Here is a 27258-nt window from a genome sequence, read left to right on the forward strand (position 1 = left end):
AGACAGAATGGAATGGACCAGTTGGAGTATCTATATTTTAATGTTAGGAATACTACTTGGAACAATGGTGGTGTACACTTGGCTGTGTGCGAGACAGGAATGGATACTGAATTTTCCATGGGTTTGGATGCTTTAGAAAAGGTGGAGGAAAGGGTCAAACTGGGGGTGGGGGAGGGAAGGTGCGCTATTAATCAGGGATAATATCACTGTTGCATTCAGAAAGGACATAATGGAGGACTTAACAACTCCCGATGGATAGAACTCAAAGATAGGAAGGGTGCAATTACTCTGTTTAGATTGTACTACACACTCCCCTGATAGCTATCAGGACATTGAAGAACAGGTGTACAGGCAGATTGAGGAAAGGTGTAAAAACAACAGAGTTGTTGTTGTGGCTGACTTCAACTTCCCTAATATAGACTTGGACCTCCTCAGTGAAAAAGGGGTTTAGATGGGGCAAAAGGTTAGGTGCACCCAGGTGGTTTCCTTTAATCATATATAGATAGTCCAACAATAGGAGGGGCCATATTGACTTGGTTTTGAGTAATGAGCCCGGCCAGGTGACTAAACTTTCGGTGGGAGAAAAGTTAGGAACAGTGATCACAACTCCTTAAGTTTTAAGATAGCTGCAGGTAAGAATAGTTATGGAGCTTGTGGGAGATGATTGAATCGGAGCAGGACAAATTACGAGTATGTCAGGCAGGAACGAAGAAGAGTTAATTGGGAGCAGCTGTTTTTGGGCAAGTCCACTTCTGACCTGTGGAGGTATATGACAGATGACTGCACAGAGTACAGGACAGGTGCTGAGTAATCCAGTAAGAAGGACAAGGATAGCAAGCTAAGGGAACCTTGGAAGTCAAGTGCTATGGTGAATTTAGTCAAGAAGTGAAAGAAAGTGAAAGTAAGGTTTAGGAAACTAAAATCAAACAGAGCTTTAGAGAATTATAAAGAAACCAGAATGGAACTCAAGAATGGAACTAGGAACGCCAGAAGGAGCTAGGTAACAGTCAAAGCAGTAGTCACAAGTGGCCAAAGAGGATCCCAAGGCATTCTATACATACATCAAGGGCAAGAGGATAACGAGGGAGCTGGTATGACAATTCAAGGATAAAGGAGAGAATATGTGCTTGGATGCAGAGGATGTAGGTGAGGTCTTAAAAGAGTATTTTAACTGTATTTACCAAGGAGTAGGATGTGGACCGTGCTAATTTGCCTGCCACCTGTAACTGTCTACCCAGGTTGATAGTGTGGTTAAGAAGGTATACGGCATGCTTGTCTTTATTAGTTCAGGAACTGAGCTGAAGAGTCAGGAAAGTTATGCTGCAGCTTTACAAAGCTCCAGTTCGGTCACAGCTGAAGCATTGCATACGGTTTTGGTTGCCCCATTATAGGATGAATGTTGAAGCTTTGGAGAGGTTGCAGAAGAGGTTTAGCAGGATGGCACCTAGGTTATAACAATGGACAGACTTGAGTTGTTTTACCTAGAGTTGCCAAGTCTGAGGGGATATATGTAAATATTGATAAGATCATAAGAGACATAAATAGTGTAGACAGCTGGTATCTTTTTTTCCTCAGAGCTTTTGAGGCGAGAGGGCGTAAGTTCAAAGGGGTTGTGTAATTCCAATCAGTCTGAAAAATATTGTTTCTTACTCAATGCTTACTGCCCGTTTGTCAGTTTTGTACTCATGCTGCCATTGGTCCTTATTGGGGTGGTATTCCCTCCGCTGATAACTATTTTCTGTTCCAAATACAACCACCAAAGAAATATAGAAAACAAAGGTACATCCAGACATAGGGAGAGGAGAAGTTTACTTGGCCCATTCAATGAAATGAGTCCAGAGTTATCTAACTCCACATACTCAACTTTCCCTCCACATCCCTTAAAAGCTTTGGATAATACAAATCTATCAATCTCAGATCTACAACTGCACTTGATGGAGCATCAATTACCATTATCGGCACTACCTCAACAATTAATTTGAATATTTCATCAAAGTGTGTCAAACTTAGCTTTCACAATCTAAGCTAACTTTCATTTATTATCGCACGTTGTTCCAAAGTACAACTAATTTTATCCCGAATAACTCACAAGGTTTTCCCTCTCTGGCTGAGTGGCCTATAGTTGTTCCAGACTTATTCCCCTTCACTTCTATAAACAGCGATGCAACATTTGTAATTCAGTGCTTGGGTATCCCTCCATATTCAAAGAAAAATGGACATGTACCAAAGAATAGATTACAGTGAAATAAGTGTGGGAAGGATTGCTGTGAAACCTGGCAAGGACTCAATGGACTGAATGGCCTCCTTCTATATTGCAAGGAAGTATGCTACGAGAATGTCACCAGATCTCCATAATACCCATGCTTTCTTCTCTTGGTAGCCTTAAAGTTTGTCTCATGTCTTTTAAGTGAATTTTCTATATTCTGCTGTTCATACAAGTGCCACCTCTTTATATATTTGAATACAGTACTACCAACTATATTGTATTAACTGCACTTTCTTCACAAGAGAGATATACACTAAGTAGTCATCTGGTACACTTATTCAGCTTGTTATTGTACTCTATATTATAATGAACTATTTTCTGTCTTGTTTTAACTATATCGTTTGGTAACCCAAGGAGTTCTAGCATTGTCTGCCTTCGTTTCCAAGATCACAGAACAACACAGTACATATCCTTCAGCCCACGATGTTGTGCCAACCTTTTAACCTACTCCAAGATCAATCTAACCCTTCCGTTCTACATAGCCCTCCATTTTTCTTTCATCCATGCTCCTATCTAGAAATCTCTTAAATGTCCCTAATGTATCTGCCTCTACCACCACCCTGGTAGCACGCTCCACACACCCATCACTCTCTGTGTAATAAACCTACCTCTGATATCCTCCCTATACTTTCCTCCAATCACCTTAAAGTTAAACCTCCTCAGATTAACCATTTCTGCCCTAGGAAAAAGACGTTGAATGTCCATTCGAACAATGCCTCTTATTATCTTGTACACCTCTATCGAGTCAACTGTCATCCTCCTTCTCTCCAAAGCCCAGCTTGCCCAACCTATATTCGTAAGACATGCTCTCTAATCAAGGCAAATCTTCTCTGCACTCTTTCTAAAGCTTCGACATCCTTCTGATAATGATGTGACCAGAACTGAACATAATGCTCCAAGAGTGGTGTAACCAGAGTTTTATAGAGCTGCAACATTACCTCACAGCTCTTGAACTCAATCCTTGACTAAAGAAGACTAACTTCATTGCTCTATCAACTTGTGTCGCAACTTTGGGGGATCTTTGGACAGGGACGACAAGTTCCCTCTGTTCCTCCACCTTGTGAAGAATCCTGCAACTAACCCTGTACTCTACCTTCAAGTTTGACCTTCCAAAATGAATCACTTCTCATTTTTCCAGATTGAACTCCATCTGCCAATTCTCAGCCCAGCTCTGCATCTTGTCAATGTCCTGTTGTAACTTATGACAAACTTCTATATTATCCACAACACCATCAACCTTCATGTCATCTACAAGTTTACTTACCCGCCATACCACTATCTCATCCAAGTCATTTATAAAAATCACAAAGAGCAGGGGTTCCAGAACAGATACCTGCAGAACACCACTGGTCACCAACCTTCAAGCAGAATACTCTCCATCTAGTACCGCCTTCTGGCTTCGGTGGGCAGGTCAATTCTGAATCCACGCAGCCAAGTGTCCTGGAATACCTGCCTCCTGATTTTCCGAATGAGCCTACCACAGGGCAACGTCAAGGGTCTCACTAAAATCCATACACACCACATTCACTGTTCTACCTTCATCAATTTGTTCTGTCACTTCCTCAAAGAATTCAATCGGGCTCATGAATCACGACCTTCACCTCAGAAAGCTATGATGACTATCCCTAATCAGATGGTGCTTCGCCAAAGGCTCATAAATCCTGTCTCTGAGAGTCCTGCCCAATAGTTTTCCCACCACTGTTGTAAGACTCACTGCTGTATAATTCCCATAATTATCCCTACTACCTTTCGTGAAAAATGGAATAACATTTGTCACCCTCCAATCTGCTGGTACTACTCCCTTGGCCAGTGAGGACAAATAGATCAACTCCAGAGGCACAGCAATCTCTTCCCTTGCTTCCTGTAGTGACCTGGGATATACCATCCAGCCCCCAGAGACTTATTTATCCTTATGCTTTTCAAAACTTTCAGCACATCGCCTTTCTTAATAGCAAGATGTTTCAGTGTATTAATATTACATTGTCCTTACATTTGTCAAGGTTCCCATCTTTGGTGAATACTGAAGCAAAATCTTCATTAAGGACCTCCCCTACCTCCTCCAATGGGTATATGTTCCTCTTTTAACCTTGATTAGTCCTACCTTCATTCTAGTCATCCCCCTGTTCTTCACTATGTGTAAAATGATTTGGGCTTCCCCTTCATCCTACTCACCAAGGCCTTCTCATGTCCTCTTCTAGCTCTCCTAAGTACATTCTTAAGCTCCTTCCTGGCTACCTCGTAACTCTGTCTGCAGCCCTGTCTGGTCTTTGCTTCCTAAACCTTAAATATGCTTCTTCCTTCCTCCTGACCGGCTGTTGTACATCTCTTGTTAGCCATGGTTGTTGCAGGGACATGGCGGTGGTACAAACCCAAGTGCTGGACACAGGCACAGAGGCCAAGTCAGGAGGTGTTATGGTCATAGCGAGCGTGGAATTGGTGTCCAGACAGAGTCTTTAGCTGAAGTCTTGGCTTTAGTAGAGAATCCAGGATCGATGTTAGACTTAGTCCTAAGAACCATGGAACGAGGTTACTCATTCAAGAGTCGACCAACAAACTGGCAATTCCTTGTTGTGGTCACAGGGTCTTTATTCCGCAGTTTCTGATGGGAAGTAGGTGTGTGTAGTTAGTGGAACCTGGGAATGATTGGAATTTAAATGAGATGATTGAGGCCCAATTCCTGAGGTAAATAGCATGGTGGAGGATTGCCAGAATGGACCATGACAATGGTTCCTTCACCTTACCATCCTTTCCCTTCCTCAATGGAGCAAATCTATTCAAAACCCCATGCAAGTGCTCCCTAAACACCTTCCACGTTTCTATTGTGTGCATATCCCTGAGTACCCAATTCACATTCCAAGTTCAAAGGTTCAAAGGTAATCCTACCTAATACCAACATAATTTGCTGTCCTCCAATTATATACCTTCCTGTATCATTTGTTCCTATCCCTCCCCAAAGATGTGGTAAATGTCAGGGAGTTTTGGTCACTTTCTCTGAAATGCTCACCCACTGAGAGATCTGTCACCTGACCATGTTCATTGCCTGTTATCAGATTCAGTATGGCCGCTCTAGTCAGCCTGTCTATATGTTGAGTCAGGAATCTTCCCTGTGCACACCAAACAAATTCTGCCCCATCTAAACCTCTGGCACTAAGGAGGTGCCAATCAATATTAAGGAAGTTGAAGACACCCATGATAACAACCCTGTTATTTTTGCACCTTCCCAAAATCAGCCTCCCAACCTGATCCTCAGTGTCTCTTGGGCAGTGGCTATAAAATATTCCCTTAAGAGTGATTGCTCCCTTCATGTATCTGACTTCCACCCATACTGACTCGGTGAACAAACCCTTCATGACGTCCTTGCTTTCTGCAGCTGTAATAGTATCCCTGATTAACAAGGCCACCCGCCAACTTCTCTTACCTCCCTCCCTGTCCCTTATGAAGCATCTAAACCCGGAGCATCGAGCAGTCATTTCTGCCTTTGTGACAGCCAGTTCTCTGTAACGGCCACAACCTCGTAGTTCCATATACTGATCCATGCTCAAAGTTCATCACCTTTGCTCTTGATACTTCTTGCATTAAAATCGACACACTTCAAACTATCCAACTGACTGCAAATTTGCCCTGTCGACTGCCCATCCTTCCTCGCCATCTCCTTACATGATGCATCTAACTCTACACCAATTGTTCCATCCTCTATCACTGTGGTTCCCATCTCCCTGCCAACCTAGTTTAATCCCACCCTGACCGCTCTAGCAAACCTGCCGTAAGGATATTGGTTCCTCTCGTTCAGGTTTAACCCATCACTATAGTACAGGTCAGACCTTCCCCAGAGGAGATCCCAATGATCCACAAATCTGAAACCCTGCACCCTGCCCTGATTCTTCAGCCCCAGAATCAACTGCCATATCACAGTAATAAATCTGCTCTCTATCTGCACCATCTTCCTTTTGTGTGATTCTGCCATTTTTTAAAGAATTATTTATAGCTCAAAATACTTTGAAATAAAAAAATTAAATGTTAATAAACTCATATGGAAGGGCAGCCTGTGCCTACGTAAAGGTATAATTTATCCAAATGAGAGAAGTGGCCCCAATCCTGTTCTCAGTTTATGCCTTCGTCATATTTTCCCTTCCCCACCTCAGGGAATCAGAGGCCAACTAAAATACTCCCACGCTGTCCTGGCCACACTCCGCTCATTCAACCAGAGACTAAAAATAGAAAGTGGGGAGTTTTATGCTCGCCTGACAGCTGAATGTATGTAAGGGTGGAATAAGGGAAAATACTGAGCTCATTGAACACATTTCTCTCACACTGGATACATCACTTGCTCCATACAGGGCTCCTATGGAATTATGCTCCTGACTCCCAGATGAGTAAACAGGACAAAGATGCTTTCAAGATGTAAGCTACAGCTATGGAAAACCACTAGGTAAAAACCTTGGACTATGCTGCCCTGTTTTCTAAGCACTGAAGAACTGATTAGGGATTTCTAATTCATGAAAGAACTGATAAAGGAAAATCTGAGCTAAATCTAAAACAAATTGTTCACATCAGAAGCTAATAGGCCAAGCCTACATGATAAGATAACAACAAATAAATACGGTTGAAGTGTCTAGGCAATAATGTGAGCATGCTTTAGATATTCATAGATTTAAGACATAATTAAATTGACTTTTGCATAGCAGGAGATTAAGGATTGTTGGGAGAAAGGTAAGTAGCTGGATCTAAGTCTACGGCCCGATCAGCCATGATTTTATTGAATGCTAGAGCAGGCTTGACTGGTCAGGCGGCTGACTCCTGCACGAATTTCTTATGTAATGATCATGTGGCTGATCACATGTTCAAGCAAGAGGACAATGAAGATAAGGAGCAGAAGATATGAACTTTGGAACGGTAGTCACAAGAATCGAATCTGGTCACTTGGAGGAGTTGACTTAGTGATTTGAACTCAGGAAGGTACAGGTATGTTTGGCTAGGAATGACAAATTTAGGAACATTCATACATAGAAACAATCACTTAATCTGAGGCTGTGAGTGAAATACTTAAAGTGATTAGTAATAGTGGAATAATCAGTCATAGAGTATCACAGCTTAGAAACAGGATCTGTGGTCCAACTCAGCCATGCTAACCATGGTCCCAGCAAGCTAGTCCGATTTATGGGCAACTGACCCATATTCTTTTAAATCCCAATGAGCAACGTAGTTATCCAAATGTCTTTTAAACGTTACTTATCTGCCTCAACCATATTTTCTGGCAGTTCATTCCATATACACACCACCAACTGCATGAAGAAACTGCCCCTTGGCTCCATTTTCGATCTTTCACCTTCTTACCTCCTAACTATGCCATCTAGATTTTAGATCCCCATCATGGGGAAAGAAGAACTATGGGCATTCACCCTATCTATACCCTCAGGATGTTATGCACCTCTGCTTCCTTACTGTGGCCTGCTTTAGACATTTTTTTTTTTGCAACATAGGGACCTGAAAAAAGAAGTTGTTTGTTTAAGAGATCCTAGACATCTGTCTTCTTTTAGGACAGAAGAGTTGGAAACTAACTGTATTCCTGAATTTTGTCCACTTATCCAAGTTCTGGGAATGTTCTTACTATCATCTGGAGTCTCTGTATCAGTGTGCCTGCTGCACAATGGCCTGCTTATGTTTCAGTTTATAAGGTTAATACTTGTTTTTTGCTTTCTCTGGGAAAGTTCCTCAAACCTATTTTTTGTACATCCGATATTGTCTGCTTTTCATGTTCGCACAGATCTGAAATGTTTACTTTCCTAGCATGTGCAGCGTTTTGCTTTTCCTTAAATACCTTTTCTATCATTAAGAGTTCCAGTGCTGTCCTAATCCTTTCTGGAGCTTCTTGCTGTATTTCATCATTTCTCAAATTACTTTATTTCACTGGATCCATTAAGTGGAAAAATCTTTGCTATGTGGTGAAGGAAATCATGGTTCTTTTTCACTATTTGCTGCCAAGTGCTGACCTTTCAAGTCTTGCATTGTCGTTCAGTTCCAAAATTCATGCACAAAAAAAATTGCTCTCAATCTGTTACGTTATTGTGTTCAGATAAATTTATTTACCATTTCTTTACATTTTAAAATTCAGATTTGTAAAGCAACTATTCCAAATAATCACTGGAATTCAAACTTGGGGCCCTATGAAAGTACCACTAGAAATTCACACTGTGGGTTATCAAGAAGGTTTGGTCAACTTTATAGAGCATGCTGATGGGTCATTTAAAGAAAACTACATGGACTGGGTACTAATTAAAATTTCCTTTTATATTCTCTGAGTATCCAAACTCAGTTCACAACCATTTTGACATCTGGAAGTTTTTTTTTAACCAAAAGTATATGTATTATCTTTTATTAAAACCTCGATGCATCAATGAATGAGGAAAATCTCTGTGAATCTGCTCTTGGTGGCATCGCCTGTAGAAACAATATTTGCCAGAGTTTCAGAAGTCTTCATTTCTTTGGATAGTTCGACTTGATTGCTCAATATTGCTTGATCCACCAGTGACCAGACAGCACACTGGGACTCACAAAATGGTAACTGACTTACTGTACATTTCTAATGTTTTTCTGTTTATTTTCAGACTTCCCGTATTTGTGTTTCTAAACTTTGGTTTTGTCAGCAGCTATGCCTTCCTGCCTCTGTCACAGATTCCTATAAATACCACAAAAGGAAGAATGTGTTTTTGTGTTTCTGACAATATAAATGCACGTCGACATTTACTTCATTAACTTATTCACTTGCTTTTTATGAGAGCAAACATCTAAATATATCAACGTTCAAGGCATTTAGCAAGAACATAATATTTTCCTGAATGTCTGATCTCTTTTGTAACATAGGGGAAAGGTCATAATTGTGCATTAAGAATGTGAATTTGTAAAAAGAGCTAATGAGAAGATACCCATTTATACATCCTGAGAAGAACAAAAGAAGATCTAACTATTCTTACTCCCTGCTAATATTAGAGAATCTTCACGATGATCACAGCAGGTCCTTTGGTGGTAACAATCCTGTATGTGAAAAATGAGGACAAAAAACCTCATGGTGTGCAGAATCTCTATTGGGCAGAGTGGAAGAAGTAGTTTTGTCCACAATACTATTGCACAGTGTGAAAATTGAACTTTTAATTTTTATCAGGCAGAATTTACCAAAATGACATTTTTTGTAACTGAAACCAGTTTAGTCCAACAAACTCCAAATTAACTGTGCAATCTAATTCAATGTGTGGATTACTGTGAAATCGCAGAAGTGGGGAAGGGTTGATGGTGGATGGAATAAAGCTGTTGTTTTACACAATGAGCCCTTAAACAGTGTCATCAGCAAAGCTTCTGCTGAGGGACTGAGTAGCTTGCAGCCCATTGTTGTGAATTATGACCTCTTGCCTGGGTTGTACCATGACCTGCAAACGCTAGAACAAGGAGAGAGAGAGGGGAAAAATTAAGAAAAGGAACTATTGTGAGTAATGAACTTTTCGAAACATTGTATCCTGATTAAATAAGATAAACATGAAGCCACAGGATATAATAGAGAATGAAAGCATGATTTTTTTTTAATCAACTTGGTGTAATAAAGCCAAAGTTATTGACATTTCTATCGAGATTAGTGTATGCCCTTAGGAAATATCAACACCCTTTACACATGAATAGGCTTGGAAGCATTTAAAAATGCAAAAAATAGTGATAATTTTTCACATTGCACTTCCTTTGTTTCTATTTCAAATGAATGCATAAAGTAAAAGAGGGAACCTGTATGTCACTAACAAGAGAAAATCTGCAGATGCTGGAAATCCAAGCAACACACACAAAATGCTGGAAGATCTCAGCAGGCCAGGCAGCATCTATGGAAAAGAGTACAGCCAACATTTCGGGCCAAGACCCTTTGGCAGGACTGGAGTAAAAATGGATGAAGGGTAGGTTTACAATATTTTGTGTGTGCTGTATGTCACTGAGCTGGGTCCTTATAATACTGAATAATAAAGTGGCTATTGTAATAAAGACAGATACAACCTCTTCAGCATTCCAACACCTACATAAACTAGGTAGCAATCCAGAAAAAATAAGGCAGTTGTCTCCAGTGTAGTGCTTTCGCTTTATCAGTTCTGCACATAATTCTTCCCTAAAACCAGTCCACTGTCAAGCTTTGTCAAGTCTACTGTACTGTATGTCCTCGCCTAGTACATATACAGTATGATAGGGTTCTGGATTACGATCGGGTTCAGTTCCTGAGCATTGTTCATAACCTGAGCTGTACATAAATTGAAAAGCTAACTAAACCAGTGTATAAGAAGGGAATACAAAAGCAGACATAATGGGTGAGTGAACAGGTGCAGGCAGAATTGACCCACCTCACTGACTCGGTGAGCGAGCCAGTGGATCTGCTCAGTGCTCCCGGCTCCGTTCATCTCGAACACAGCTCTCGATTGTTAGGCTCGCAGAGTTCGGGATAGAAGGGACACTGGAAATGCGCCATTCCCAACCGACAGATGCCTGCGACACTACAGCAGCTGACAAATCCATCCCCATCTATCCTGCTGGTCTCCAAGTTCAGTCAGACAAACCCCTGTTTAATTGTGCAATCTAATTCAATGCTTGTTACGTACAGGGTATCCGTAAGTCAGGTGTTCTTAACCAGGGAGGATCACCCTTTTTCTCGATAGTGAGTGTGAGTTTGCTGCTGATTCTCAAGTCGGGGAACTCGAAATAAAAGCAATGCTTCAGGTTGATGGTAACATCAAAACAGTGTCTGCTTGTCTTCCCTTTCACTGTAGGAGGAGTGATAGCTGTCTCTCCCTTGTTAGTGAGAGAGAGGCCCTGTGGGATGTTGAAATGTTAGGGTGAACAATTAGTTTTTGACATACAGTAGACCATGGTCTCTTTTTGGGGGCTTTGCTGTTGCTGGCATGGTGGGCAGTGGGAATGCTGATGCTTTATGCTAGAATAAGTGGAGCGAGGGGGAGGCTTGATGTTGCTTACTGCTGCTTGTGATTTTGGGGGCTTTGGGATACTTTTTTTTCTGTCTTTCATTCTTTGAGGTTTTTCTTCTGTTTCGAGGATGTCTGCGGAAAGTAAGAATTTCAAGTTGTATATTGTATACATTCTCTGATATTAGATGGAACCATTGAACGATTTTTGTGTGAACATAAGCATTTAGAATTATTACCAAATCATCATGGTTGGTTCAAGTACTGCTGAGCTATTCCCCGCTTGTCATTTAATGCTAAGGCCCTCGTCACCAGTCAAGGTTAAAAGCAGCACTCACATGAGTGAAAAGCAGTTGCTTTGAATTCTCTTCAATGAAATGTGATAACCGGAGTGAGTATAAGTGTGAAGTTTTGTGCTGCATTCCAGATGGTTTCTCCATACCTGTAGAAGGGTTCCTTTGGTGGTGAAAAACATATAGACCATGTAACCTGGGATAAAGATCATGGAGGAAAGTGCCATGAACCAGCCAATCCCCTGTCCCCATTTGGGGTAGATGTAATCCCCAAGGGTCAATGGTGACATTTCAATAGCACTGAAGAGAAATACTCCCTGGAAAACAGGTACAAAACAGTATTAGGAGATAAATCCATCACAGCCATGATCCATGTATCAATACAGAGAATATGCCTTTTGCAAATCAATCGGACCAGTGCTAGTACTCTCGTCCCTGAATCTAGTGTCAAAGCCCCGCTGGAGATAAATTATAAATGAGACAGACAAATCAGATACCGCCCCACTCCCCCCCCCCCCACACACACACACAAATTCCACAGATGCTGGAAATCCAGAGCAACGCACACAAAATGCTGGAAGAACTCAACAGGTCAAGCAGCATCTATGGGAAGGAATAAAAAGTGAACATTCTGGGATAAGACTCTTCTTCAGGACTGGAGAAGGTGACATTTTTAAAAATATACTTTAAGTTAAGGCCTCATTTGTCTTCCCAGACTAGCCGGTAGATTCTATAGGGATAATCAAAATGTGATAGAAAGTTCTTCCATAGCAATGCAGTCCTCCATTTCTGTAACTCAATTAATTCACCTTATTGGAACTGTATCTTGGAGTAGAATATAAAGGGTAAAAAGACTTTGATACAAACTCCCAAACAGTGGTAAGGATGTGGGCTACAAATTACAGTGGGAGATAGAAAATGCATGTCAAAAGGGCAATGTTACAATAGTCATGGGGGATTTCAATATGCAGGTAGATTGGGAAAATCAAGTTGCAGCTGGATTTCAGAGGGAGAATTTCTAGAGTACCTAGAAGATGGCTTTTTAGAGCAGCTCTTGGTTGAGCCCACTAGGGATCAGCTATTCCAGATTGGGTGTTGTGCAATGAACAGGAATTGATTGGAGAGCTTAAGGTAAAAGAACCCCAAGGGGAAAATTATCATAATATGATCAAATTCACCCTGAAATTTGAGGAGAAGCTAAAGTCAGATGAATCAGTATTACACTGTTGCAAAGGGAATTACAGAGGCATGAGAGAGGAGTTGGCCAGAATTGATTCGAAAAGGACACTGGCAGGGTTGACAGCAGAACAACAATGGCTGGAATTTCTGGAAGCAATTTGGAAGGCACAGGATACATACATCCCAAAGAGGAAGAAGCACATGAGACTGCTTAGCAAGGTAAGAGCCCATGGAACTACAGGGAATTTACTAGCATGGGTGGAGAATTGGCTGGACAGCAGAAAACAGGGAGTGGGGTGGGAATAAAGGGATCCTATTCTGGCTGGCTGCCAGTTACTAGTGGAGTTCCACAGGGGTCGGTGTTGGGACCGTTACTTTTTACGATATATGTCAATGATTTGGACTATGGTGTTAAGGAATTTGTGGCTAAATTTGCGGATGATACAAACATGGGTGGAGGAGCGGGTAGTGTTGAGGAAACAGAGAGCCTGCAGAGAGACTTAGATAGCTTAGGGAATGGGCAAAGAAGTGGCAAATGAAATACAATGTTGGAAAGTGTATGGTCATGCACTTTGGTGGAAGAAATAAACGGGCAGACAATTATTTAGATGGTGAGAGAATTCAAAATGCAGAGATGCAAACAGACTTGGGAGTCCTTGTGCAAGATACCCTAAAGGTTAACCTGCAGGTTGAATCGGTTGTGAAGAAGGTAAATGCAATGTTGACATTCATTTCTAGAGGTATAGAATATAAGAGCAGGGATGTGATGTTGAGGCTCTATAAGGCACTCGTGAGACCACACTTGGAGTATTGTATGCAGTTTTGGGCTCCTTATAGAACCATAGAACCATAGAACACTACAGCACAGAAAACAGGCCATTCGGCCCTTCTAGTCTGTGCTGAAACTTTATTCTGCCAGTCCCATTGACCTGCACCCAGTCCATAACCCTCCAGACCTCTCCCATCAACCTATCTATCCCATTTATTCTTAAAACTTAAGAGTGAGCCCGCATTTACCACATCAGATGACAGCCCGTTCCATACTCCCACCACTCTCTGAGTGAAGAAGTTCCCCCTAATGTTCCCCCTAAACCATTCCCCTTTCACCCTAAAGCCATGTCCTCTCGTATTTATCTCTCCTAATCTAAGTGGAAAGAGCTTATTCATATTTACTGTGTCTATACCCCTCATAATTTTGTAAACCTCAATCAAATCTCCCCTCATTCTTGGGTGCTTGGGAAACCGAAAGGTCTGAAAGTAGATAAGTCACCTGGACCAGATGGTGTACACCACAGAGTTCTGAAAGACGTGGCTGAATAGATCATGGGGGCATTAGTAATCATCTTTCAAGAATCATTAGATTCTGGAATGAAAAATTGGAAGACTGGAAAATTGCAAATGTCATTCCACTCTTCAGGAAGGGAAAGAGGCAGAAGAAAAGAAGCTATAGGTCAGTTGGTCTGGCCTCAGTGGTTGGGGAGATGTTGGAGTCGATTATTTAAGGATGAGACTCAGAGTGCTTGGAGACACATGATAAAATAGGCTGTAGTCAGCATGGTTTCCCCAAGGGAAAATCTTGCCTGACAAACCTGACGGAATTCTTTGAAGAAATAACAGGCAGGATAAATAAAAGAGAATCGGTTGGTGCTGTGTAGTTAGATTTCAGAAGGCCTTTGACAAGGTGCCACATGTGAGGCTGCTTAACAAGCTACGAGCCCATGGTACTATAGGAAAGATTCTAGCATGGTTGATCGGCAGGAAGCAAAAAGTGGAAATAAAGAGAGCCTTTTCTGGTTGGTTGCCGGTAACTAGTGGTGTTCCACCAGGGTCTGTGTTGGGACAATTCTTTTTACGATATATGTCAATGATTTGGATGATGGAATTAATGGCTTTGTTGCAAAGTTTGCAGATGATATTAAAATAGGTTGAGGGACAGGTAGTTTTGAAGAAGTAGAGAGGCTGCAAAACGATTTAGACATATTAGGAGAATGAACAAAAATGGCGGATGGGATACAGTGTCAGGAAGTGTATGGTCATGCACTTTGGCAGAAGAAATGAAAGGGTTGACTATTTTCTAAATGGAGAGAAAATACAAAGAATTGAAGCACAAAGGGACTTGGGTGTCCTTGCACAGGATTCCCTAAAGGCCAATTTGCAGGTCCAGTCTGTGTTGAGGAAGGCAAATACAATGTTAGCACTCATTTGAAGAGGACTCAAATATAAAAGCAAGGATGTAATGGTGAGACTTTATAAAGCACTGGAGAGGCCTCTCTTGGAGTATTGTGAGCAAGATGTGCTGAAACTGGAGAGAGTTCAAAGGAGGTCACAAACTGATTCTAGGATTAAACAGCTTGTCATATGAAAACTGTTTGATGGCTCTGGGCCTGTACTCAATAGAATTCAGAAGACTGAGTGGTGACCTCACTGAAACCTATCAAATAATGAAAAGGCTTAATAGAGTGGATGTGGAGAAGATGTTTTCTATGGTGGGGGCATCTAAGACCAGAGTACACATCCTCAGAAGGGACGTCCTTTTAGAATGGAGATGAGGAGGAATTTCTTTAGCCAGAGAGTAGTGAATCTGTGGAATTTGTTGCCACAGGCTGCTGTGGAGGCCAAGTCTTTATGTATATTTAAGGCAGAGCTTGATAGATTCTTGACTGGTCAGGGCATGAAGGGATATAAGGAAAAGGCAGCATATTGGGGCTGAGAGGAAGATTGGATCAGCCATGATGAAATGGCAGAGCAGACACAATGGGCCAAATGGCCTAATTCTGCCTCTATACCTTATGGTCTTATAAATGTCAAAGTTCAGCTTCTCCCAGGTAAGTAAGTCTCAAGCCTCAGACTTAAAGGAGACCTCTAAAAATCTGGAGTGTGCTGAGTGACAGCTGCTCCAGGATATCCCTCAGTCTGCTCCTCCGCCATTTACTCTACCAGGAGTCCAATGGTGGAGAGCAGTCATGCCGAGATTCCTGGAATTACACTGGAGAATCCACCTGTCTCGTGCTGCACCATCCACACTTGGTGTGGGATCAGCAACTTCTTTCCTTCAGTTGGGTTCTATTATGTAGATTGGATGGAGTATAGGTGACTGTGTGGGCGCGTGGCCAAGTGGTTAAGGCATTGGACTAGCAGTTCGAGCCCCAGCCGAGGGAACGTGTTGTGTCCTTGAGCAAGGCCTTAATCACACATTGCTCTGCGACAACACTGGTGCCAAGCTGTATGGGTCCTAATGCCCTTCTCTTGGACAACATTGGTGTCGTAGAGAGGGGAGACTTGCAGCATGGGCAACTGCCGGTCTTCCATACAACCTTGCCCAGGCCTGCGCCCTGGAGAGTGAAGACTTTCCAGGCGCAGATCCATGGTCTCGCAAGACCAACGGATGCCTTTACTAGGTAAGTGACACATGATTAAATTGTAATAATTTTAAGTATTAAAAGTAAAAGCAGAGTGTTTACACACATCAAAGTTGATGGTGAATGCAGCAGGCCAGGCAGCATCTCTAGGAAGAGGTACAGTCGACGTTTCAGGCCGAGACCCTTCCTGACGAAGGGTCTCGGCCTGAAACATCAACTGCACCTCTTCCTAGAGATGCTGCCTGGCCTGCTGTGTTCACCAGCAACTTTGATGTGTGTTGCTTGAATTTCCAGCATCTGCAGAATTCCTCGTGTTAGCAGAGTGTTTAACCTATTTTAATTCATTTTAATTTTCATAATTTTTCTATTTTAATTACTCAAAACATACTTAACTTTATGAAATGAGTCTAAAGATTGTGGCAAAGACATAGCATTGAATGGAGATGAGGCTCCACTTGACGATGCCTTACGTCTGATGCTGTCAGGGCATTCTGTAAATAGGCTTCAGGACAGAGGGCTACTCATAACTGAAGCCTTGTGTGCCTCATTGGACCTTTCCTTGGTTCAGGGAAGATTTTCATTTCATTTCAAGATCAAGATTCAAGACAAAATAAAATAAAGAGTGCAATAATAAAAACACAACAAAATATAAATATGTAAGACAGATTATATACATAGATTGATTGTATGTCTATAAAGCGATGCTAGGCATAGCAGTTGCTGGTGAACGCAACAGGCCAAGCAGCATCTATAGAAAGAGGTGCAGTCGACGTTTCAGGCCGAGACCCTTCGTCAGGACTAGATGTATGTTGCTTGAATTTCCAGCCTGCTGCGTTCACCAGCAACTTTGATGTATGTTGCTTGAATTTCCAGCATCTGCAGAATTCCTGTTGTTCTAGGCATAGCAGTGTTGTCCGTAAGGTGACCGACAGAAAATGATAAAGTAGTGGTGGTTGGGGGTGCGTAGAGATGGGTTAGTTGGTAGAGGTGTTAATCAACTTTACTGCTTGGGGAGAGTAACTGTTTCTGAGTCTGGTGGTCCTAGAGTGAATGCTATATAGCCTCCTCCCTGATCGGAGTGAGAGAATCAGTCCACTTAGAAGGTGGCTTGGATCCTTCATGATGTTACTGGCCCTTTTCCAGCACCGTTCTATATTTACAGCATATGTCAATGGCGGGTAGGTTACTGCTAGGGAAGCATTAAGCAGCTTCTACTACCCATTGTAGATCTTTCCTCTTCACCACAGTGCAGTTTCCGTGCCATCCAGTGACACAGCTCGTTAGGATGCTCTCAACTGCGCATCTGTAGAATGATGTGAGTATAGATGTGCAAAGTCCAGCTCTCTTCAGCCTCTGCAGAAAGTAGAGGCATTGGCGAGCTTTCCTGATTGATAGAGTGCATTTTGGGACCATAAGAGGTTGTACGAGACGTGCACTCCCAGGAATATCCCAGTTAATTGTAGTCAGGTGGCATTTGTGAGTCTGGGTGGGAGTGGGCAAATCCAGCTTGATTCATCTCATTACTTAAACACTGTTTATGCCATTGTTCATTGGCATTTTTGGATTAGCAAGTAATTTCTTTAAAAAAGGACAGAAGATTTTGAAGACAAGACACACGAGGGTGAGGAGGATTTTTAAAGCCATTCCAGTGATGTCAGCACTGTAAGTACAAAGCATTAGATGGTGCATAGACAAATATTGTCTTGTGGTGACAACTTTGTTTAACTAGATCCAGAGTAGCTTTCTAAATTATTTACAGTTCTTTTTTTATTCACATTGGGAATTTAAAAAAATGCTATCAAAGGATCCCAGGAATTCTTGACTATATAATGAGTAACAGAAGTTATTTCAGTATTTACATCCTGCCAATAAAAATAGTAAAATTTACTTGGCATGTTACAACAATCTACAGGCAGATCATTGCTGCCACTCTAATATCTTCCTCATGCTATATCCTGTGCTGAAGTCCTGAAGTTTAGATACCCTTGAGAGACTGGATCTCTTGCGATTCACCAATTAAGGGCATCATATTCATGTACTGTACAGAGTTTTTTTTAAAACCTAACCTCCTCCCTAATTTTCCTTTCCTTTCTTGAAGTCACAGTTAGCCCAGGGCAATGGTTTAATCAGCACAAGCACTTTCTCTGCAAGGCATCTTCACTATTGCAAGAAAATACTAAGGTAATGTGAAACCAAAAAAAATAATGTAGGGGCACGCAAGAGTAGATTATTGTAAATCACCAGGAGTTTGGGCAAAGAGAAAGGATTTATAGGTTAATTTTGATGTTAACATTGTTTTGAGAGGGATATTTATTAGTCTATTAAATTTATTCAATTAATTAGCAGAGTGAATAAAGAGAAATCAGTAGATGTTTCGTATGTGATGTCCACTGAGGCCCAGCGGCCTCAATGACTACAGACCGGTGGCATTGACCACCCGCATCATGAAGACCCTGGACAGACTTGTTCTGGAGCTGCTCCAGCCTATGGTCGGGCCGCACTTAGATCCCCTCCAGTTCGCCTACCAGCCCCGACTAGGAGTTGAGGATGCCATTGTCTACCTGCTGAACCGTGTCTACGCCCACCTGGACAAGCCAGTGAGCACTGTGAGAGTCATGTTTTTTGACTTCTCCAGTGTGTTCAACACCATCCGCCCTGCTCTGCTGGGGGAGAAGCTGACAGCAATGCAGATGGATGCTCCCCTGGTGTCATGGATTCTTGATTACCTGACTGGCAGACCACAGTATGTGTACTTGTGTCTGACAGAGTGATCAGCAGCACTGGGGCTCCACAGGGGACTGTCTTGTCTCCCTTTCTCTTCAGCATTTACACCTCGGACTTCAACTACTGCACAGAGCCTTGTCTTCTTCAGAAGTTTTCGGATGACTCTGCCATAGTTGGATGCATCAGCAAGGGCAATGAGGTTGAGTACAAGGCTACTGTAGGAAACTTTGTCACATGGTGTGAGCAGAATTATCTGCAGCTTAATGTGAAAAAGACTAAGGAGCTGGCGGTAGACCTGAGGAGAGCTAAGGTACCGGTGACCCCTGTTTCCATCCAGGGGGTCAGTGTGGACATGGTGGAGGATTACAAATACCTGGGGATACGAATTGACAATAAACTGGACTGGTCAAAGAACACTGAGGCTGTCTACAAGAAGGGTCAGAACCGTCTCTACTTCCTGAGGAGACTGAGGTCCTTTAACATCTGCCAGACAATGCTGAGGATGTTCTACGAGTCTGTGGTGGCCAGTGCTATCATGTTTGCTGTTGTGTGCTGGGGCAGCAGGCTGAGGGTAGCAGACACCAACAGAATCAGCAAACTTATTCGTAAGGCCAGTGATGTTGTGGGGATGGAACTGGACTCCCTCACGGTGGTGAGTGAAAAGAGGATGCTGTCTAAGTTGCATGCCATCTTGGTCAATGTCTCCCATCCACTACATAATGTACTGGGTGGGCACAGGAGTACATTCAGCCAGAGACTCATTCCTCCGAGATGCAGCACAGAGCGTCATAGGAAGTCATTCCTGCCTGTGGCCATCAAACTTTACAACTCCTCCTTTGGAGGGTCAGACACCCTGTGCCGATAGGCTGGTCCTGGATTTATTTCATAATTTACTGGCATAATTTACATATTACTATTTAACTATTTATGGTTCTATGACTATTTATTATTTATGGTGCAACTGTAACGAAAACCAATTTCCCCCTGGGGTCAATAAAGTATGACTATGACAAAAGGCATTTGGTAAGCTCTAACATAAAAGACACAAGGCAACAGCCCATGACATTGGGAATAATTTATTAAATCATGTATATAATGTAGGGAATTGTGAGTTATGCACTCTGTAAGGAAAAGAAATAAGAGTATTGTTTAAATGGTGCAGGAGTACCTGGATTTCTTCAGTCCATGAAACACAGAAATGGAAGGACTGCGAGTAACAAGAAGGGCCTCTATCCTGAAAGAAATTGAGAATGAAGGCAGGAATGTTGTGCTGTTGTTGTATAGGATGGTTGATGAGAATCATCCCTGTATGTGACTGTCTCTTTCATTAAGCAGGGACAAAGCTTTTCAGAGAGGGTTCAGTATGTTGCCTTCTAGCACAAGGTGCCTTATGTGGAAAATATTAGCAGGATGACCGACACACTCTGGAATATGCATTGGAAGAATGAGAGATGATCTATTGAAATGCTTAAAATTCTATAAGGCCTTGATAAGGTAAATACCAACAAGATGCTTGTCCTCAGGCATCATAAAGCTAAAGGTGGATAGTTTCAGGGTAAGATGTAGCATACACAATGCAGATAAGGAAATGAAATTAATAATGAATAGTAAAGAAGGTTTTTGCATTATACTTACATTTTCACATGTATTCATGCTTTTACACTGCTCCAAGGAACAAGAACATCACTTTAATGCATTTCTGTCTTTGAATGCTCTTGGCAGGTTTGTAAGAATACCAAAAAGGTTTTTGTCTTACCAGAACTATAATGGGTGTAAAGTACACCCAGCAAAGCTTCCACCAAATGCAAGGCTTGTACCCAATCATTTCCTCAATGTTCTTATAAAACCTGTTTACTCCTGTCAACAAAATCAGAATATGTTTCCATTTATATTGTTTCAGTTTCCTTTAACATGAATCATTTCTCTTTGAAGGTCTAATTATATCTAATAATTGGCAAATGCTTGACTCTCAGTCTTATTGCAGAAAGTTTCTGAATTTTTTTTATAAACAACAATGGTGCATTTGATCAAAGAAGCAATGACAGCCCCCATGACGATGACTATTCAAATTCTCCTTTGGACCCTGGATTAAATCCCTGAAATTCATAGAAATGTTGGAATATAGAAACAGGGCAGTCTCAAGCCTGTTCCATCATTCAATGGGATTGGGGCTTTTAAGAGCATTCTACCAGTTTCTTCATGAAATACAATCTATTGAACTTCCTGTGGTCTGGCTGACATGTGACTCTAGGCACTGGTTGACTCTTAATTTCCCTACTCAGTTCAGGGATAATTAGTGATTGTCAATTAACATTGGTCTTGTCTCCAATTCTCATATCCCATAATAGAAATTAAAAGGAAATCTATTCTAAATCTACATTTCTGGCATTGCCCATTAATACCATATTGATCTTTCTACGTGGTTGTCTAATCACTTCATTTTCATATTCCACAGCTTCATAGTTGTTACCAAGCCACCAGAAATTTCAGTTAAATCTGTTTCAGTTTTCAGAATCAGAATTGGGTTTATTATCTTATATTATCTTCTATTCTATTTAATTTTATCCTAAAATGTCTTCCTCACCTCCTGACCACCTATTATGTCCTCTGTTATTACTGAAGTCTATAAATCCGTACCCACTACTGCACTGGCTATCATTTTGCTTCTCTTAACCGTTGACTTAATAACCTGCTATATTTAGTTCCCTGTCATGACTGTTTCTAACAAATGTCTCAAGCTGAATTTTTGCTGGCAGTTCATTCAGTTTTTGCTTTATTATGCATAGAATTGCATCCTTGGATTCATGTGCTAAGCACATATAATAGCATACACTGTTGTACTCCTCTACTGAAATGGAGTTCCATTTAAGTCATTAGAACTGAATTTCAGAATTGAATACATAATGCATATGCTATAATGAGCTTTAACACAAGCAATCAAGGGTAGACATTTTGAATCTGCTTAAAGAACTCTCATTAGGGCACATAACCCAAACTGTGCTTCTGCTCTAATGTTTTGCTTCAGTACATTTCAGTTTTGTATGTTTACTGTAGAGAGGCATAAATAACAGTGATACACAAATAATACATAACATTACTGAAGAAAGAGCACATGATATTCACAATCTTTTCACAAACCTCCCCAGGCAATTTTATAAAGGGCGGTCAGAAAGTAAGCAAACCTGAGGGATCCAGAGGCTGCAATTCCCTTCTGTGCAATTGCCATTGCTGAAACACGCTACATCAGCAGTAATTCCCAGTGATGGTAAGCAAAGGGAACCTAGCTGAGTTCTCTCTCATTAGGCATATACTTGCCTCTTTGTTCCCACAGCCTCTTCTCATTTCTAGCCAAATTTGGACCACTTGCCAGTATAACCTTTGACTTCATTATCCAAGTGACACAGCCGCTACCAGCACCAAGTTGGTACAAATTTCACTGGTTTAGTTATATAAGAAAGATAACCTAGAAAGAAACTTAAAATTGATTTTTCTATCTGAATCTTTCTTGGTCTGCCAGACCTTTTTTGTAGCATTATAATCCCTGGATCCGGAGAATAGTGAGTTCAGTGCACTTCACAGTTAAATGCTGTGATGTATGAAGGAAAAAATGTAAGAATCTCAGTTCGGATCTGATTTCTTTTTGATAAACATCCGAACAGCTTGTTGTTCTAAAGCCATAGACTCCGAGCAACCAATATTACTGACGTAGATCTCTCGCATTTAATTGGCCATTCCTGTAACATAATAAAGTGGCCACTGAGTGTACGTTCATGGTCTTCTGCTGCTGTAGCCCGTCCACTTCAACATTCAATGTGTTGTGTATACAGAGATGCTCTTCTGCACACCACTGTTGTAATGTTTGGTTTATTTGAGTTACTGTCACCTTCCTGTTAACTTGAATCTGCCTAGCCATTCTGCTCCGACCTCTCTCATTAACACGGCATTTTCACCTACAGAACTGCTGCTCACTGTTTTAGTTTTTTTGCACCTTTCTCTGTAAGCTCTAGAGCAGGGGTTCACAACCTCTGGTCCATAGACCCCTTGCTTAATGGTATTGGTCCGTGGCAAGAGAAAGGTTGGGAACCCCTGCTCTAGAGACATTTGTTTGTAAAAATCCCAGGAAATCAGCAGTTTCTGAGATATGCAAATCACCCCATCTAGCTCCAACAATCATTCAACGGTCGATGTCATTGATATCATTTTTCTTCCCCATTCTCATGTTTGGTCTGAACAACAACTGAACCTCTTGACCATGTCTGCATACTTTTATGCATTGAGTTGCAGTCGCATGATTGACAGATTAGATACTTGCACTGACAAGCAGGTGGATAGATACCTAATAAAGCAGCCACTGAGTGTATGTTCTTTTACCTAGCTTCTTGAGAGAGAATAAAAGGGATCACATGAAAACCTATCACATTCAGTTCTGTTTCTAAATAATAAGGGAACCGGGTAAATTTAAAGCAGCTACTTACCATAAAACCAAGATATTGAGATAGTCTCGAAGAAAACCAGGAAGAGCAGGCTCATCCCACTGGCAGAATAGTAGTCAAACATCTTGAACACATAGAGGCCACCCTGAATTCAGAAGAGAAACAAAATTCAGAAATGTGAGTTTCTAATATAGGACAACCACAGTAATACTAGAATGCAAAAGCTGGTAATACAGCTGTGCTTTGGGGCAGCAAGTTCAATAATTGGTAAAACACAAAAGAAAAAATGCCAATTTATTAACTGACATCATCAACCAACAATGAAACCCACTAACAACACTGGAAAGCCCACCAACACAAAACCAAGGAAACAATCCCATGTCTAGTAGCTATTCCAGGAGCTATAACTTATGAGTTTGGTTCTTTGCATGGGCACAGCTTACCCAGCAGTAAAAATGGTAGGTCATTGATTCATCTTACACAGCAGTTACTCCAATAATCTGTTTCTGCTTTGCTGGTGAAATGGTGTGGCACAGTAAGCTACAGAGCAACACAATGGAGAAACATGGGAGTAACTTGCTTCACTGAGTTCTGACCAAACACAAAGCCAACCTCATGCTCAGACAGAGGAAGAGGACATTCATGGAGAAGTTATTTTAGGCCACCATGTAATACACCTTAAACAAATTCTTTACAGTGGCATTCACTGCCTGTAAAGGTAATGTAAACAGAGGTCATCAGTTTTCATAAGAGAATTGGGTCAATTACAAGGCTACAGGTAAATTGTAAGGAAATTGTTCTGAATGGAGTACCTATCCTTGGTGAGCCATACCCAGTTATGAGGGACCCCTCTGCTTGAGAAATTGTTCACCTGATATTTTGACTTAATTTGCCATAAAATATATAATAGATCAAAATCAGCGTAATATTCTATTTTATATAAAGATTGGAAACAGTATGGGTTTTAATACATTTCAAGCCCTTAAAAGAAGATGAAAATTTAAAAAAAAGGGAAAATCTACAAGATTTGAATTACAGCAGATGGAGGGTTCTCATGGGGGATTGAAAGACTCGATGGGTGGATGACGCCATGATTGTAAGTCGTGTTCCAGGTCCCTGGGAGTAAATCACTCATCTATCAGAGTTGGTGTTTATGACCAGCAAATTTTGAGTAATTATTTTCTTAACAAGGTATAGATGTTCTGAGAAGTGGGTAATACAGCAATATTTACAACTAGATTAGCAGATTCAATTATTTCATCTCCACTAATAGTCAGTGGCTCTACCTGAACTATCTGAAGAACATTTAAATGGATCCTAAACTATAGCTCAAATCTGGTGATAATTTATCATGTCACCACAAAATTGTCAAAGTTATTCAATAAGAGGTAATATTTCAAATTCAAAATGCCAATCCACTGCAGTAGGGCTACACCTTCTGATCTCAGTTAATATACATGAGGTGAAATGGTTTATTTAGAAACATAGAAACATAGAAAATAGGTGCAGGAGTAGGCCATTCGGCCCTTCGAGCCTGCACCGCCATTTATTATGATCATGGCTGATCATCCAACTCAGAACCCAGCCTTCCCTCCATACCCCCTGACCCCTGTAGCCACAAGGGCCATATCTAACTTCCTTTTAAACATAGCTAATGAACTGGCCTCAACAGTTTGCTGTGGCAGAGAATTCCACAGATTCACCACTCTCTGTGTGAAGAAGTTTTTCCTAACCTCGGTCCTAAAAGGCTTCCCCTCTATCCTCAAACTGTGACCCCTCGTTCTAGACCTCCCCAACATCGGGAACAATCTTCCTGCATCTAGCCTGTCCAATCCCTTTAGGATCTTATACGTTTCAATCAGATCCCCCCTCAATCTTCTAAATTCCAACGAGTACAAGCCCAGTTCATCCAGTCTTTCTTCATATGAAAGACCTGCCATCCCAGGAATCAATCTGGTGAACCTTCTTTGTACTCCCTCTATGGCAAAGATGTCTTTCCTCAGATTAGGGGACCAAAACTGCACACAATACTCCAGGTGTGGTCTCACCAAGGCCTTGTACAACTGCAGTAGTACCTCCCTGCTCCTGTACTCGAATCCTCTCGCTATAAATGCCAGCATACCGTTCGCCTTTTTCACCGCCTGCTGTACCTGCATGCCCACTTTCAATGACTGGTGTATAATGACACCCAGGTCTCGTTGCACCTCCCCTTTTCCTAATCGGCCACCATTCAGATAATAATCTGTTTTCCTATTTTTGCCACCAAAGTGGATAACTTCACATTTATCCACATTAAATTGCATCTGCCATGAGTTTGCCCACTCACCCAACCTATCCAAGTCACCCTGCATCCTCTTAGCATCCTCCTCACTGCTAACACTGCCACCCAGCTTCGTGTCATCCGCAAACTTGGAGATGCTGCATTTAATTCCCTCATCCAAGTCATTAATATATATTGTAAACAACTGGGGTCCCAGCACTGAGCCTTGCGGTACCCCACTAGTCACCGCCTGCCATTCTGAAAAGGTCCCGTTTATTCCCACTCTTTGCTTCCTGTCTGCTAACCAATTCTCCACCCACACCAATACCTTACCCCCAATACCGTGTGCTTTAAGTTTGCACACTAATCTCCTATGTGGGACCTTGTCAAAAGCCTTTTGAAAATCCAAATATACCACATCCACTGGTTCTCCCCTATCCACTCTACTAGTTACATCCTCAAAAAATTCTATGAGATTCGTCAGACATGATTTTCCTTTCACAAATCCATGCTGACTTTGTCCGATCATTTCACCGCTTTCCAAATGTGCTGTTATCACATCCTTGATAACTGACTCCAGCAGTTTCCCCACCACCGACGTTAGGCTAACCGGCCTATAATTCCCCGGTTTCTCTCTCCCTCCTTTTTTAAAAAGTGGGGTTACATTAGCCACCCTCCAATCCTCAGGAACTAGTCCAGAATCTAACGAGTTTTGAAAAATTATCACTAATGCATCCACTATTTCTTGGGCCACTTCCTTAAGCACTCTGGGATGCAGACCATCTGGCCCTGGGGATTTATCTGCCTTCAATCCCTTCAATTTACCTAACACCACTTCCCTACTAACATGTATTTCGCTCAGTTCCTCCATCTCACTGGACCCTCTGTCCCTTACTATTTCTGGAAGATTATTTATGTCCTCCTTAGTGAAGACAGAACCAAAGTAATTATTCAATTGGTCTGCCATGTCCTTGCTCCCCATAATCAATTCACCTGTTTCTGTTTGCAGGGGACCTACATTTGTCTTTATCAGTCTTTTCCTTTTTACATATCTATAAAAGCTTTTACAGTCCGTTTTTATGTTCTCTGCCAGTTTTCTCTCATAATCTTTTTTCCCCTTCCTAATTAAGCCCTTTGTCCTCCTCTGCTGAACTCTGAATTTCTCCCAGTCCTCAGGTGAGCCACTTTCTCTGGCTAATTTGTATGCTTCTTCTTTGGAATTGATACTATCCCTAATTTCTCTTGTCAGCCATCTGACCCTCATCTGACCCCTGCTGTCATTGGTGGGGAAGTACCTGGACACTGAAGCAAGACTCAAAAAGGTTTATGAGTCACAAAACTAACCTCAGTGAGTATGAAGTACAATTTGATAAGTTCCTACTATGGACTCAGTTCTGACCAAAACACATTTGAGCTGTAGAGAAGTCTACCCTTGTTTAAGCTGGAACAGTCTAGATGCTGCATAGCACAGTACAAATGAGACATTTATTTCACATGTACCTGAGTAACATTACTTAATCCAACGAGGTATGAAATGATGCACACCAGTGCAATGAAGAGCTTTTTATGAGATCGCAGGCTTTTAGGATATTCGTCCATTAGGGCAGTAACAAACCCTTCCACTGTGCAGAACTTGAAAACAGAATAATTAGATGGGAACAACATAAACAGTCAGTTCATGAAAAGTAAAGACATTATTTTTTTTAAATTCTTCATCAGGAATTAGCTCTGGTTGGGTCGGGTTTGCAATTTACTTGCAAACATTTTGTCACCATGCGAGGAGACAAGTAAATGTTTGCAAG

At 41.5% G+C, this 27258-nt stretch overlaps 1 protein-coding gene across 1 annotated transcript in view; it reads right to left on the minus strand.

Moving 5' to 3' along the window:
* Positions 1-8338: 8338 nt before the first annotated feature.
* Positions 8339-27258, minus strand: part of LOC134351592 (sodium- and chloride-dependent GABA transporter 1-like) — a 48654-nt gene continuing 29734 nt past the window's right edge. Inside the window, exons 11-15 of the mRNA XM_063057953.1 lie at positions 26957-27088; positions 23239-23341; positions 20520-20620; positions 11651-11818; positions 8339-9696 (exon numbers count right to left, since the gene is read on the minus strand). Of these exons, the coding sequence (XP_062914023.1) occupies positions 9592-9696; positions 11651-11818; positions 20520-20620; positions 23239-23341; positions 26957-27088 (609 nt within the window). The 3' untranslated portion in view covers positions 8339-9591. The remainder of the gene's footprint in view (positions 9697-11650; positions 11819-20519; positions 20621-23238; positions 23342-26956; positions 27089-27258) is intronic.

This window comes from Mobula hypostoma, chromosome 9, assembly GCF_963921235.1.
Source record: "Mobula hypostoma chromosome 9, sMobHyp1.1, whole genome shotgun sequence".
Lineage (NCBI taxonomy): Eukaryota > Metazoa > Chordata > Chondrichthyes > Myliobatiformes > Myliobatidae > Mobula > Mobula hypostoma.